We start from the raw sequence: 16,061 nt of genomic DNA on the forward strand, positions 1-16,061 counted from the left end.
TGATCCCCTCCCTTTGCAGTCCAAGGGAGGAAGGAACACTTGCCATTCACCAGGGCCTGCTTGGAAGACAGGTCAGCTGATCAACATTTGTGCTAAAGGGCCCTGTCAAAACCACTGCCGAGACAAAAAGTTTGGAGAGAAAAGGGGCTGCGTAAAGGAACATGTCATCACATGTCCATTTGCTCCACAGATGCGTGAGGCATCAGGCAAAAAGTAAAGGCCTGTAGCAAAAACATGGCCCATTTGGTCAGCATTGGAATCACTAGGGCCATGGCCAACACAGGCCAGAGCACAGACCTGGCGATGGTGAGAATATACCAGACTATCATCTCCGTCCTAAGATCCGCAGGGTCCTTTAAGGAGAGGGACTCCTCAATCAGGATCACCATGACTGGGAGATAGGTGGATCCACCACCAGCAGAGCAATCCAATCCTACAGAAGAGCTTACTAAAGGGTTAGCGTACCACAAATCCCTAAGGGAGTGCAAACGGACACCTCGGACGACCCAGGTCTTGGCAGACCAATTTGTCAAAATATGGGTGGTGAGGGAAAAACACAGCAGATTTAGCCAGCTGGTGCTCACCAAAGACTGAACCACAGCAGATGCCCCCGCGAAAGCCTCCGTAGGGTGGCAGCCCATGGGTCCACTAATGCTCGCTGGCAGAGGAACACACGTTCCTGGCCACAACAGGCCAGGAGGGTGCACCATCACCACCCAGGCTGTAAAGCCCCCTCCAGGGACCCCTGGTGGGCTCCAGCCCCTTTCTGAGATGGGGCCCAAGACAACTACGGCAGGGGCCAATAGTGCTGATGCTCCCAGGCAAAGTAGTGCAGCACAGAACCCAGCACCAGTGAAAGCGTTTTCTCTTTTTTTTCTAGACTGCTCTTTGGGAGCCCTGATAGCAACAAAATGGCCACCGTCCAAGACCACTGGAGGCCTATAACAGAGAGGGGGTTTTATGCCCAGAGAGGACTGCCCATAGGAGGTGCCGAGTCTTTTTTTCTGCCTATTCTCCTACTCCTGCAGGTGGGGCTATAAAACCCTGCTTGATAAAGAAGAAGCAGATGTGTCCGTCAATGAACGTAAGAGAAATGTGATTTTTAAATAACAAAACCAAAGGAAATGCATAAATGCTAAAAAAGTTTACCTTTTGTTTGAAAGAAAGGCCTTGCTTTACTAATGCCTCTTGCTCTACAAATATCCATACAAACATCAAGCAGGAAAGAGCCACAGGGAAAAAGGCCTCATACCTAAATCAAGAAATGAAATGAAAAAGCATCAACATATCCTGTACAAAAACAAAAAAATGAACTAGTATTTAAAAAAATCTTCCTTTGCAGTGGGCCCCCACACTGCAAGGGTTAAATATTCATAATGTCTAGGGTGCATGAATAAGGTGTAAATACTGATTTTGCTTTGCAGCACTCCAGTTCACTCAGCATACATTACAGATTTAATGTCTCTGCATTGTACATGATGATACCAATGTTCTGCCACAAACCAGAGCTTCAGGCAAAGGAGCAGAACATCAAAGCAGTTTGGAGCAGAGGTGTACGGTAAGTACCACAGCCTGCACTTTATTCTTTAGACATAACAAGTATTTAACACTGCAAGGGTGGATTTTATAAAATTCCTGGTTTTTGGCTTCAACTGTACAATAGAAAAACAAGCAAGCAAATATTAAATACAAAATTAAATAAACTTTACAGAATTCAGCTTCAGAAAAACATGAAAGCCTTCAAATCAATGCTATATTTTACAATACCATAAAATTATGCAGAAAAGTGATCATGATTAGAAAATAAGTAAGAAAATAAAGGAAATGTTGCCCTCTGTTTTTCTTGATTTACAGAAGCCAAAGCCAACATGTCTGCTACCAATATATTATTATTACAAACTTTGTTGTGCCAAAAAAAAAAAAAAAATCTGCAGTGCACAAGTAATATCAATATTACGATTAAGGCTATTAAAAGATTCTTCTTACATATTAAATATTAAATTTAGTTTTAGGGTTACATTTAGGGTTAGGCTGGGTTACAGTTATGGATGAGGTTGAGGGTTATAGATTAGGAGTAGGGCTTGACAAAGGTTAACATTTAAGCCTCATTCACACGGCTCTATACAGAACACCCGTGCATTCCCATGTGGGTAAACACAGCCCCTCACAGGCATAAGGGTATGTAGGTCCCGTGTGAATGAGGCCAAAGCGTGAATTACTGCTATCATATGAGAGTCAATGACAATTTACAATAAATAAATACATTTCTTGGGTGGTGAAATTATTTGTTCCAAAATCATAGCCATACAATAATGACAGTTTTAAAAGCAAAAATCAATGTGTTCCTGGGGCGAATGTGCATAGCTCTGCCTTCCAAGAGGCTCAAATGATGCAGGCACCATCCTAGTCACTGGAAAGAATTCAACTCAAGTCCTTAGCAGACCCTCAGCCAGGGGTAGAAATACATGAGAGGCAACATCCCATATTGATAAACTGACCCTAAATTCTGGCTTAAAAAACAACGGTATATATTCTAGTATGTTTTCATAAAGTACCTTTCTATAGCTCTCAGCCTCCTCCAAATTCCAATGATCTGACTTCCTGTTAGAGTGTGGTCATGTTTGTTCTCCATGGTCTTATTGTATGTAAGAATGTAGCCACCCTTTTTTTCCCCAAGATGGACTAGGGGCTATGGAAATTGTAGTGTGCATAGAGTCTTGCACATGCCTGCTACTAATGTGCCCTGCTCATTCCAAACAAACAGAAGCAACTATTTCATGAAAAATAAATTACAGGGCCATTAAAAGAGAAGTATGGGTCTGATGCTGCATCTGTCCCCCGTTGGCTCTAAGTGTGAGAACTTAGCGATCACATGACTGCTAATCGCTGAGTTCTCCTCTCCATTGTCAGTCACCACTGTCTACTCTGCCCCCCCAGCGCTCACTGGAACGAAGGGCTATGGAGGGGGAGGAAGCAGCTGGCTCAGGCTCTCAGAGGCTCGCTGAGAATCTGCACCACGTGCCGCTCCAGACTCTGAGGTGGATCCTGACTTTAAAGTTGGATCTTTCCCCAGTCTAGACCGGCTGAGTGACGTCAGCCGACAGCACGCTTCAGCCCGCTGTCAGCTGAAAACAGGTCACAGGAGTGCAGAACGAACTGCACTCCTGTGATTCACAGGAAAAGTACAACCAAAAGAGCTTTGGCTGTACTCCTCCTTTAAGTAGATTATATTTGGAGAATAAAGATATTGTTTGGTGACTCTTTAAGCAGTTGATAGCTGTAAACTGTGCTCTACAAAACTCCCACATGACAGAATGTGTAGTGCATGCTCTTCTGATGTTCTAATCAACCCAAAACAAGCAATATGAAATCCTTATCTGTTCATTTGAGGGATGTATTTCTGTGAGCAACAGAAGAGCACACAAATGTTGTAGAGTGAACAACACTGCATTATTAACAGTTAGTAGGGAGGTGAGTAGGATCCAGATATTGCTCTTTTCTAGCATTTGTATCACAGCACTTCTCTTTTAACCTGGTATAATTTAAGTAGTAATGCATCCCTCATCATATGGCATTGCTCTGGTAAAATGGTATCATACATAGCTAATGAAACAAATAATTGATTTTATATACATAAAAATGAACAATTCAGGGATAAGAAAAAAAAGATAATACCCTGTGCTGAAGAGAATATAGGAGGACATAAAAGAAAGAAAAATGCTCAGGAGCCGCTGGAACAGGAACGTGGTACTAAGTAATGGTGCAACCAATGAAAAAACTGAAAGACAGAAGATGAGAACCATGTTATTAGATCACATCACGTTTCATTTCGTCTTCCCTGCCAAACATTATGCAGATCCCAATTAAACAAAAGGCTGGCTATAAATCTCACTGCATTCTGTCGGTTATCCTTATTTGCTTGTTCTAACCTCAGCCAAGTGGACTAAGCTGATAGAAAACATATGGGAAATCAGATAAATACAGTGAAATTGTTTCATACCTTTCAGGGACAAGAGGACAGAGCTGTCTCTTTAAATCATGCTTGCCTAACAGCATGAGGCATACCACATTCCATTTAATGTGATTATACCATGTTTTTACACACTAATTGCTTTGTAACTTCAGGAGAAAGTGTAGTGAGGACACCATACTTGTTCTATTTCAGGCAAATGCCAGGCTAATGTTATTTGCAGATCTGGTTATCACAATATGCTGGTAGAGAAACAAGAAGCAAAATATATTGCATGTTGAGATGTCATTTAAAGAGGACCTGTCTCATTATTAGTAACAGCTAAATCTACAACTGTAACGGACCGCCTGACAGCACCTCTATCAGTCCCCTGGTAGAGCCTCCCCAGAGTGCGGAGTCTAAGCACCGGAGCACTTGTTCACCAGGGCCCCTGATGGTGGGGATGGACTTGGAGCGCTCCGGTACCAGGTCGCAACTACCAGGTATCTCCAACAGGGGTAGAGGAGTCTGACAGGGGCTCCAGAGAGCTATGAGTCTGATGTAAGGGAGCCTAGTGATCCCTGCGGGGTGGGTGGATTGATGAGCTAAATCAGAGTCATACAGGCTGGGTCGGTAACAAGCGGATCGGTAAGGTACAAAACGGTAGGCAAAGGATAGTCGGGTCACACGCAGGGTCAATACCAGGAGGTCAGATCTAAACGGGAACATCCAGGAGCAGAGTCAGGCAAGCCAAGGGGTCAGGACGGGAGAAGGCAACAAGGTCAAACAATACAGATCAGAAGTACTCACACACAGGTAACAGGATACAAAGACCATTCGGCAACAAGTGTCTGTGCAGGGCTAGTTTAAATAGCCCGCCCTGCACCTGACAGGCGTAGCCTGGGTCCCAGTGCCTGCCTAGTACTGTCCAGACGACGGGTGCGCCTGGGTCCTAGTGCCCTGCCACCTATACGTCTCGGCAGACACCTACGCATGTGTAGACCCATGCGTCGCGATGGATCCTGACAACAACCAAACAGGATTGTAAGTGAAGAATTGGTATGCCAGTTTGGTTGGCTACATGCTGATTCTGGGGACTGTCTACACCTGTTATTAGTGAGAATGTCATGGAAATAATATGCGAGTGTGGAACCAAATGTTTTCATTGCTTTTGAGGCTTATTTCTGAAATACCTTTGTATTCGCTGCAAATAACTGCAGACTACAAATCCACAAGGATCCATTCACACTTTTGCATTGCTGTAACTCATGGCAGCCCATTACATGCATTGGTGTGCCATTCATTCTCAATGCTATCCCAACACACCAAGGCATCAGTGCACTGCAGTGCATTGAAAATTTTTTGGCATGTCTAATTCGAGGGACATTTTGGTGCATAGGCAGCCCATTGTTTTCAATGAGCTGGCTTAAAGCAACACACTTTAAACTGTGACATAATGCATGTTAATGCATTTCAGCAATGCAGATGGGTCCTATAGTTGAGCTCCAGAAAACAGACAAATACAAAACTGAAATGTACATCAGTGAAGAGACTTTTTGCCCAAAGATATGTAATTGTGTTTAGTCATTTCTGTGAAATACTGTATAAACCTCTGCCAGGCTGCATACACAGTGACACTATACTTCCTCTGTACAAAAATGCTCTATATGATCGTTTTTTTTTTTTTCTGCCAAGGAAACCATTCCATTTCTTAAGCCCAGTGGACCCTTACAGTGCTGCAAGTTTAGTTCACAGGTTGCAGCAATCAGGGAGAAAGGAAAGAACATCAGGGAGATAAGATAAGACATTATCCTTGTAAGTTTAAAGTGCTACCAAACTCTATTTTAAAACAAATTAAAATAAACATGTTAATGAGGTTTATAAATGGGATTGCAAAGAGCTGCCCGGATCCTCAACTTCTTGAGTCCCCTTCCGGCGATCTCAGCTCCTTCTCTTCTTCGTGTGTCTCCATAGCAAGCAGTTTGCTAGGGGTCCACACATTGTCTACTCGCTTCCACGCTGCGTGTCTATGGAGCCATATATACACACAGCGGGACCTACTTCCTTCTCTCTGACTTTGATTGACAGTAGCAGGAGCCAATGGCACCTGTTGCTGTTCGAGTCTCTGTGTGAAGAGGACAAGAGGGGAGAAGAGATGCAGCCATATGCTGGATCTCTTCTCCCCTCTTTACCCCTTCACATAGGGAAGGGGGAGGACAGACAACAATAAAACGTTTTTTTTACCATAATGCAATACATTATGGTAAAAAAAGATTTTAGGTTTAGTATCACTTTAACTATTTTGCTCTTTTGTGTCTCCTTGACAGCAGAGTTTGTCCTGTCACCTTCCATGGTTTTCTTTTTCTCCATCCCTAACCTGGGTTCCCTCAGAACAGCTTGTGTCATTCCTGTTGCTTTTTTCATCCTTCAGCAAACAGTAAATCTTAAAGCTGTCCACCTAATCGGTCTGGCTCTGATTTTAGGCACAGTGCTGAGAATAGAAAGTAACTAAGTATGTGTAGAGAATGGCGAGACAATGCCTTGCTGGGTTTTAAACAGTATACAGTGCTTGAAAAAGTATTCATAACCCTTGAAACGTTCCACATTTTGTCATGTTACAACCAAAAACATAAATATATTTAATTGGGATTTTATGTGATAGGTCAATACAAAGTGGCACATGATTGTGACATGGAAGGAAAATGATAAATGGTTTTCAAAATCTTTTACAAATAAATATCTGAAAAACGTGGCAGTATTTGTATTTAGTCCCCTTTACTCTGATACCCCTAACTAAAATCTAGTGGAATCCATTGCCTTCAGAAGTCATCTAATTAGTAAATAGTGTCCATCTGTGTGTAATTTAATCTCAGTATAAATACAGCTGTTCTGTGAAGCCCTCAGTGGTTTGTTAGAGAACAATACTGAACAAACAGCATCATGAAGGCCAAGAGACACACAAGACAGGTCAGGGATAAAGTTGTGGAGATGTTTAAAGCAGGGTTAGGTTATAAAAATATATCAAGCTTTGAACATCTCATGGAACACTGTTCAATCCATCATCCGAAAATGGAAAGAGTATTGCACAACTGCAACTGGGGTGGAGCCTGGAGATGTCACTTTCGGTCATGCCCAAACCGGCACGAACCATTTTCATTGATGGCTGTGATATGCTTTCGATTCATTACTTTTGTAAGTGCATTTTCTATTTGAATAAAGTGTTCATATTTTATGGGGTTGCACTATGATCTATTCCCTTTATTTTTGTTCATATACACCTTAATTCCACTAGATATCCGACAGCATGTTCCCTTTAAGGGCCAGAACTAATGAAGTAGCTACTAAGGACCGGCAGTGGATAAGCAGAATTTGGTTTCTTCCCTAAATGTGTATGACCTATTTGTTTGGTCAGGGAAGAAGGTGTGAGTGCATGGTGCACCTACCCAGTGATGGGAAACAAGACAGTATAGTCGGCACGGTGGAGTAATGCATGTGTTCACTGTAATTTGGAGTTACATATAATTTGTTTAATATGAGTGGATACTGTAACAAATTAAATTTTTGGTTATATAAAACGGTGTTGCACTATGGTATGTTTTTGTTTTATTTTGTATGGATCTGGAGTTTAAAGAAGCATAATGCGTGGAAGGAACACGTCACGGATCAGAAATTTGGAGACACATTTTCCTTATAAAGCGAACTTTTGGCTTATTATAATCTATAGGTCAATGGTCAAGGTGAGCAGGGAGTGGGGTCACAAGTTAACCACTTGCACTCCTGAGGATTTACCCCCCTTAATGACCAGGCCTCTTTTTGCTATTCGGCGCTGCACTAATATCAACTGATAATTGCGCGGTCATGCAATGCTGCACCCAAATGAAATTTACGTCCTTTTTTTCACACAAATAGAGCTTTCTTTCAGTGGTATTTGATCACCTGTGCGCTTTTTATTTTTTACACTATGAACAAAAAAGACCAAAAATTTTGAATAAAAACAATATTTTTTACTTTCAGCTATAAAAAATATATAGTAAACTCAAAGTAAGTTATAAATTTAGGCCAAAATGTATTCTGCTCCATGTTTTTGGTAAAAAAATCCCAATAAGTGTATATTGATTGCTTTGTGTGAAAGTTATAGAGTCTACAAACTATGGTATAGATACTATAATTTAAGCTAATTTTTTGCTATACAGCACTGCGCCAGTTTAACGGACAATTGAACGGTCATGCAATACAGTACATAAATGAAATTTATGTCCTTTTTTCACACAAATAGAGCTTTATTTTGGAGGTATTTGATCACCTGTGCACTTTTTTATTTTTGGCACCATAAACAAAACATTTTTTAAGAAAAAAAAACATTTTTTAAAAAAACAATATTTTCTCATTTTAGCCATAAAAAATATCCAAAAAAACTAAAACTTCGTCATAAATTTAGGCCAAAATGTATTCTGCTACATGTTTTTGGTTAAAAAAATCCCAGTAAGTGTATATTTATTGCTTTGTGTTATAGCGTCTACAAACTATGGTATAGATAATGGAATTTACACAGCTTTTACTTTCTGACTGCTCATCACGTCTTGAGGTGCTAAAATACCAGGATTAGAGATGAGCGAATTATTCAAAAATTCGATTCGGCTGATTCGCCGAATTTGCGGGAGAAATTCGATTCGATGCGAATTTATTCGCCACGAATTTAACTTATTTAAAGGGTTTCTAGGCTTCAGAGAGCCTTTATATTAGTGCAGAACACTGTACCTTTAATTTAAATGCCCTTGGAGTCTGCTGGGGAAGAGAAATAATACTGTCAGTCAGTATGACATGCAGATGAGTGCCGTCGATCTTAGAATCACCGCACACTTCACTCATTTGGGCAGTCACGGGGCACGACGAAGAAGAAGAAGAAGAAGAATGAAAAGAAGAAGAAGAAGAATGAAAAGAAGAAGAAGAATGAAAAGCAGAATGAGAAGAAGAATGAAAAGAAGAATGAGAAGAAGAATGAAAAGAAGAATTAAAAGAAGAATGAGAAGAATGAAAAGAAGAATGAAAAGAATGAAAAGAAGAATGAAAAGAAGAAGAAAAAGAATGAAAAGAAGAAGAAGAAGAAGAATGAAAAGAAGAAGAATGAAAAGAAGAATGAAAAGAAGAAGAAGAATGAAAAGAAGAAGAAGAATGAAAAGAAGAAGAAGAAGAAGAATGAAAAGAAGAAGAATGAAAAGAAGAAGAAGAAGAATGAAAAGAAGAATGAAAAGAAGAAGAAGAAGAATGAAAAGAAGAATGAAAAGAAGAAGAAGAAGAATGAAAAGAAGAAGAATGAAAAGAAGAATGAAAAGAAGAAGAATGAAAAGAAGAAGAAGAAGAATGAAAAGAAGAATGAGAAGAAGAAGAATGAAAAGAAGAAGAATGAAAAGAAGAATGAAAAGAAGAAGAATGAAAAGAAGAAGAAGAAGAATGAAAAGAAGAATGAGAAGAAGAAGAATGAAAAGAAGAAGAATGAAAAGAAGAATGACAAGAAGAAGAAGAAGAAGAATGACAAGAAGAATGAAAAGAAGAAGAATGAAAAGAAGAAGATGAATGAAAAGATGAAAAGAAGAAGAAGAAGAAGAATAAAAAGAAGAAGAAGAATGAAAAGAAGAAGAAGAAGAATGAAAAGAAGAATGAAAAGAAGAAGAAGAAGAATGAAAAGAAGAATGAAAAGAAGAAGAAGAATGAAAAGAAGAAGAAGAATGAAAAGAAGAAGAAGAAGAATGAAAAGAAGAAGAATGAAAAGAAGAAGAAGAAGAATGAAAAGAAGAAGAAGAAGAATGACAAGAAGAAGAAGAGGAAGAATGACAAGAAGAATGAAAAGAAGAAGAAGAATGAAAAGAAGAAGAAGATGAATGAAAAGAAGAATGAAAAGAAGAAGAAGAAGAAGAAGAATAAAAAGAAGAAGAATAAAAAGAAGAAGAAGAATGAAAAGAAGAAGAAGAAGAATGAAAAGAAGAATGAAAAGAAGAAGAATGAAAAGAAGAAGAAGAATGAAAAGAAGAAGAAGAAGAATGAAAAGAAGAATGAAAAGAAGAAGAAGAAGAATGAAAAGAAGAAGAATGAAAAGAAGAATGAAAAGAAGAAGAAGAAGAATGAAAAGAAGAAGAAGAAGAATGAAAAGAAGAATGAGAAGAATGAAAAGAAGAATGAAAAGAAGAAGAAGAAGAATGAAAAGAAGAATGAGAAGAATGAAAAGAAGAATGAGAAGAATGAAAAGAAGAATGAAAAGAAGAATGAAAAGAAGAATGAAAAGAAGAATGAAAAGAAGAAGAAGAATGAAAAGAAGAATGAGAAGAATGAAAAGAAGAAGAAGAATGAAAAGAAGAATGAAAAGAAGAAGAAGAAGAATGAAAAGAAGAAGAATGAAAAGAAGAAGAATGAAAAGAAGAAGAAGAAGAATGAAAAGAAGAATGAAAAGAAGAAGAATGAAAAGAAGAATGAAAAGAAGAAGAATGAAAAGAATGAAAAGAAGAAGAAGAAGAATGAAAAGAAGAAGAAGAAGAATGAAAAGAAGAATGAAAAGAAGAGGAATGAAAAGAAGAAGAATGAAAAGAAGAAGAAGAAGAATGAAAAGAAGAATGAGAAGAAGAATGAAAAGAAGAATGAGAAGAATGAGAAGAATGAAAAGAAGAATGAAAAGAAGAAGAATGAAAAGAAGAAGAAGAAGAAGAATGAAAAGAAGAATGAAAAGAAGAATGAAAAGAAGAATGAGAAGAATGAAAAGAAGAATGAAAAGAAGAAGAATGAAAAGAAGAAGAATGAAAAGAAGAAGAATGAAAAGAAGAATGAAAAGAAGAAGAATGAAAAGAAGAAGAAGAAGAATGAAAAGAAGAATGAAAAGAAGAAGAAGAAGAAGAATGAAAAGAAGAAGAAGAATGAAAAGAAGAATGAAAAGAAGAAGAATGAAAAGAAGAATGAAAAGAAGAAGAAGAATGAAAAGAAGAAGAATGAAAAGAAGAAGAAGAAGAAGAATGAAAAGAAGAAGAAGAAGAATGAAAAGAAGAAGAATGAAAAGAAGAAGAATGAAAAGAAGAAGAAGAAGAATGAAAAGAAGAAGAAGAATGAAAAGAAGAAGAAGAATGAAAAGAAGAAGTATTCCAGTACAGCAAAAAGTGTATCTGCAGAGAGCTCCGCTATTTCTGACAGTTCTCTGACAGTTCCTTCACATTTACAGCGGTTGAAACATTGTATCTATTTATTTCCGAATAAAAACATCTGTATCCTAAATGGAAACAAATAGATACAATGTTTCAACCGCTGTAAATGAACTGTCAGAACTGTCAGAAATAGCGGAGCTCTCTGCAGTGACACTTTTGCCGGCTGATCGGGAAAAATTCAATTCGTGCACCCGAAGTTTGCTAAAATTCGGATTCGATGCGAATTGAATTTTTCCTGAAATTCAAAACGAATTCCACTTCGCCAGGTTCGATTCGCTCATCTCTAACCAGGATAATACAAACACCCTCAAATGACCACCTTTTTGGAAAGCAGACACCATATGCTATCTGCTGAGAGGCATACTGAGTCCATGTAAGATTTATTTTTTTTTCCACAAGTTTCTGGAAAATGACAAAAACATTTTTTTTTTTTTTTTTTACACAAAGTTGTCATTTAAATGATTTATTTCATGCACAAGCCATGGGTATGTGTGGAATTACACCCCAAAATACGTTCTGCTACTTCTACCGAGTATGGGGATACCACATGTGTGAGGCTTTTTGGGAGCCTAGTCACATACAGGAGCCTGAAATCCAATGACCACTTTGAAAGCCTGAAGGTGCTTAACTTCTTCATTTCACTTCCTCAATACCTATCACAGTTTCGAAGGCCCTGACATACCAGGATAGCACCAAACCCCCCCCCCCCCCAAAATGACCCCTTTCTGGAAATTAGACACCCAAAGGAATTTAAAAAGAGGCATGGTGAGTATTTTGCAGATCTCATTTTTTTCAAGGTTTTGAAATATAAAAAAAGAATAGAAAAATATTTTTTTCGTTTTTTTTCTTCATTTTTCAAAAACTTGTGGCAACAAATGAGATCTGCAAAATACTTACCATGCTTCTTATCAAATTCCTTGGGGTGTCTACATTCCAAAAAGGGGTCATTTGGGGGGGGGGGGTTAAGTGCTACCCTGGCATTTAAGGGCCTCCGAAACTGTGATAGATAGTCTGGAAGTGTAATGAGGAAATAAAGCCCTTTAAAAGCCTGAAGGTGCTGATTGGATTTTGGGGTCCTGTACTTGGCTAGACTGCCAAAACGTCTCTCACATGTGTTACCCCCATCCTCGGGAGAAGTAGCAGAATGTATTTTCATTTAAGTGACAATTTTGTGTAAAAAAAAATATTTTTGTCATTTTCCAAAAACTTGTGGTAAAAAAATAAATTTTTCTATTGATTCAACATGCCTCTCAGCAAATAGTTTGGGGTGTCTACTTTCCAAAAAGGGATCGTTTTGGGGGGTGGGGGTGTTTTATGCCCAACATTAGACGTTTATGCCACACATCACTCACTCTTCTAACCACCTGAAGATCAAGCCTTTTCTGACACTTTTTGTTCACATGAAAAAAAAATCAGAATTTTTTGCTAGGAAATTAATTTAAACCCCCAAACATTATATATTTTTTTAAAGCAGACACCCTAGTGAATAAAATGGTGGGTACTACAATTTTTTATGGCACATAGTACTCGGCGATACCTCATATGTATGGTGCAACCACTGTTTACATACCGGTACAGGGTCAACGCTTGTGCACACAGGTGTACGTGCATGGGAGGGGCGAGTTATTTTTTTAAGTTATTTTGATTTTTAAAAATTTTTTTTACACTGTACCTTTCATTTTTCTTTTATCACTTTTAATGCTATCACAGGGAATGCAAATATCCCCTATAACTTCAATGGGCATTGTCATATATTCTTTTTTAAGAAATCTGGGGTCTATCAGACTCTGGATATCTCCTCTTCCCTTACATTATCTAATCAAACAAAGATCGGTGTGATCAGATGCTTTCCCAATTTACAAATGGCGTTGTCTATATCCTGCGAAACTAAAGTGATGAAATGCTGGTAGCTTCCAAATTCTTAGACTATAGGGATGATTGGCACCACTCTGTCCGAGAAGGCCGAGGAAGGCAGCAGGGGAGGGGAGCATCACATCCCGCTGCTTGTAAAAGCAATCCTGCAGCTAATTAGCCACTAGGATTGCTTTTACATGAAAGCCAATCACCGGCTGAAAAAAACGATACCAGGATTATGCCTGCAGCTGTAGGCATCATCCTGGTATAACTATTCAAAGTCCAGTGATGTACCAGTAGATCGCTGGTCCTTGTTGGGTGTATATGCTATGTTCTTTTTTTTTTGTATGCAGCCTGTGGACTGATTGAAAAATAGAGAAGAAATCTCTGCCACAAAAAGTGTGTGGTATGCCCACCATTAGAATATTCCTCCCTGCATTGACCCACTTCTAATGGTGGGTACACATTAGGTCACACTTGCAAACAGTTCCAAGATTATACAAATGTCTAAATAGTGGCACGCTTGAATAAAAATTGTCCACGTATAAGTGGTACCCCATATGGAAAAAGGATGACACCAAGTCCCAAACTATCTTGTCACTGCTCCCCATGTAGTCTGGGCATCCGGGGGGGCCACATCTTTTCCCTCGTAAATCCAAAACTTATAAGTATAGCCTGTTGCCCTCTCACAGGTCTTCTACATCTTGACCCCATATCTGGCACACTTGCTGGGGAGAAATTGTTTGAATGGAAGGCGGCCAGAAAAATTAATCAGGAACTCATCAATGCAGATTTTTTGCTGGGGAGTATAGACATCTGCAAATTTTTGGTTAAGGTGATTTGCGAGGGGCTGAATTTTGTAGAGCCGGTCAAATTCAGGGTCACCCCGAGCATGACAGAGTGTATTGTCACTGAAATGCATAAAACACATTATACTCTCATATCTATGCCTGGCCATGGCAGCAGAGAACACGGGCATATGATGAATCGGGTCTGCGGACCAAGGGTTAGGCCCAAAAAATGTAACTTCGGAAACTGTAATGAGTTTCCATGCAACTGGTCTGGCAAGGTTTGAATTTGGGTTGGCGGCGATAAATTGTTGTACATATAAATTGCTTTGATCCACAATCAATGCATACAGATATTCAGTGAAAAACAGCTCCAAAAATCAAGGGGAGCAGTTAAATTTGCTATTTCCACCTGAATTCCAGGTTGGGCAGTGAATGGGGGAAGTACAGATGCTGCAGAATTTGTGGGCTGTCAATCGGGATTTGCAAGCACATCCGGAAGGATACTAGGAGCTCTATGGGCCTGTGTGCGAATTCTTGGTGGCTGCGGGACAATACTTGTGCTCGCCACCGCACCGGTTTGTACTGGACTTATGGGACTCGCCACGTCACCAAGTCTGCAGTACTGGTAGTATTATTATTATTATTATTATACAGGATTTATATAGCGCCAACAGTTTGCTCAGTGCTTTACAGTATAAAGGGAGACAATACAGCAACAATACAGTTCAATACAAGAGAGTTAGGAGGGCCCTGATCCTTGGAGCTTACAATCTAAGAGGTATGTGAAAGACCAAGATGTACAGAACCTCTGGTGCTCACCAGTTCACCAAAAGGTAGCGCGGCACTAGTACTGGCACTCTGCTGCATATGAGAGTCATCAAAATTTACCGGCAAGTGCTAACAGAGATCAGGCCTGATTCTGCGAACACTGCGGTTTTGTGTGCAATGTATCAAGTGACAGTGACCTACTGACACTGCACTTGTACTGACACTGCACTTGCTGGGGGAGAAGGGGGGGATAAGCACAGGGGCTAAATGCAGGTGCTGTCAGGTGCCGTGGCTGATCCCGCTAACGTTGAGTTTTTGGGGACGCTTAACTAATGTGAATGCTGGTATAGTGCTGATCTGATCAAAGATATTGATCCGTTCAGACACTATACTACAATGGAGGTTTATTGAGCATGAGCGTCTTCCTGGCAGTCAAGGGGTTAAATGTGATGACTGGTGTACTGACGGGCAATCTGACGCTATCTGGGAGGGCCGTGAAAACCACAGGAGCACAAATCATGTATATATATATATATATATATATATATATATATATATATATGTGATTTTGCGCACCCATGCCGCCCTGTAGCAGTATTTCTGCTACAGGGCGGTCAGGAAGCAGTTACAGAAGCGGTTTGTGTTACGTCGCTGCTTTACTTTAACTGACAATTGCGCGATCGTGCAACACTGCACCCAGATTACAATTTATGTCCTTTTTTTCCTACGAATTGAGCTTTCTTTCGGTGGTATTTGATCACCTGTGCGTTTTTTATTTTTTGCACTATAAAAAAAAAAGGCTAACAATTTTGAAAAAAAAACTATATTTTGGACTTTTTGCTATAAAACATGTCCAGTAAAAAAAATTAAAAATAAAATTTCGGCATATATTTCGGCCAAAATGTATTCTGCTACATGTCTTTGCTAAAAAAAAAATCCCAATATGTGTAAATTAATTGGTTTACGTGAAAGTTATAGCGTCTTCAAATGGCGGGAAATATACTGGGATTTTTTTTATACGAATAATGGCGGCGATCAGCAACTTATGGCGGTGATCAGGGATTTATGACAGTAATCAGCGACTTATGGTGGGACTGCGGCAGACATTTTGACACTGGGGGGGGAACTGACTTAGGGTCACTGACATCCCCAGTGACACCAATACAGTGATCAGTGCAAAAAAAACACTGACACTGCACTAATGACTCTGGGGAGGAAGGGGTTAACATTTTTATTCATTCAAAGGGTTAACTGTGTAAGGGGAGTGTTTTACTAGTGGGTGGGGAGTGTGTACTTCACAGGAACACACTGATCCCGAGAGCTAAACTCCGCTCTCAGGATCAGTGTGTTAGGAACTGACAGGGAGCAAAGCTGCATTGTAAACAATGCAGCTGTGCTCTGTGTCACTGTTTGCCGGCAATCGCCGGGACCTGGTGGGTAATGACCAGCCGGAACCCAGTGATTGACACCCACGGCCACGATCGGCAGCGCGGGTAGAGCGGTCGCGCGCGCCCC

At 39.6% G+C, this 16,061-nt stretch overlaps 1 protein-coding gene across 2 annotated transcripts in view; it reads right to left on the reverse strand.

Annotated features, from left to right (window-relative positions):
• The window catches only part of PIGN (phosphatidylinositol glycan anchor biosynthesis class N), a 450,907-nt gene that overhangs the window by 111,964 nt on the left and 322,882 nt on the right, over positions 1-16,061 (reverse strand). For both annotated transcript variants that reach the window (XM_089674856.1, XM_089674855.1), the window contains 2 exons: positions 3,676-3,778; positions 1,150-1,252 (listed from right to left, as the gene is read on the reverse strand). In XM_089674856.1, the coding sequence (XP_089530982.1) occupies positions 1,150-1,252; positions 3,676-3,778 (206 nt within the window). The remainder of the gene's footprint in view (positions 1-1,149; positions 1,253-3,675; positions 3,779-16,061) is intronic.

The sequence above is a fragment of the Staurois parvus genome, unplaced genomic scaffold, assembly GCF_062004578.1.
Source record: "Staurois parvus isolate SC_StPar_1 unplaced genomic scaffold, SC_StPar_1.0 ptg000153l, whole genome shotgun sequence".
NCBI classification, from domain to species: domain Eukaryota; kingdom Metazoa; phylum Chordata; class Amphibia; order Anura; family Ranidae; genus Staurois; species Staurois parvus.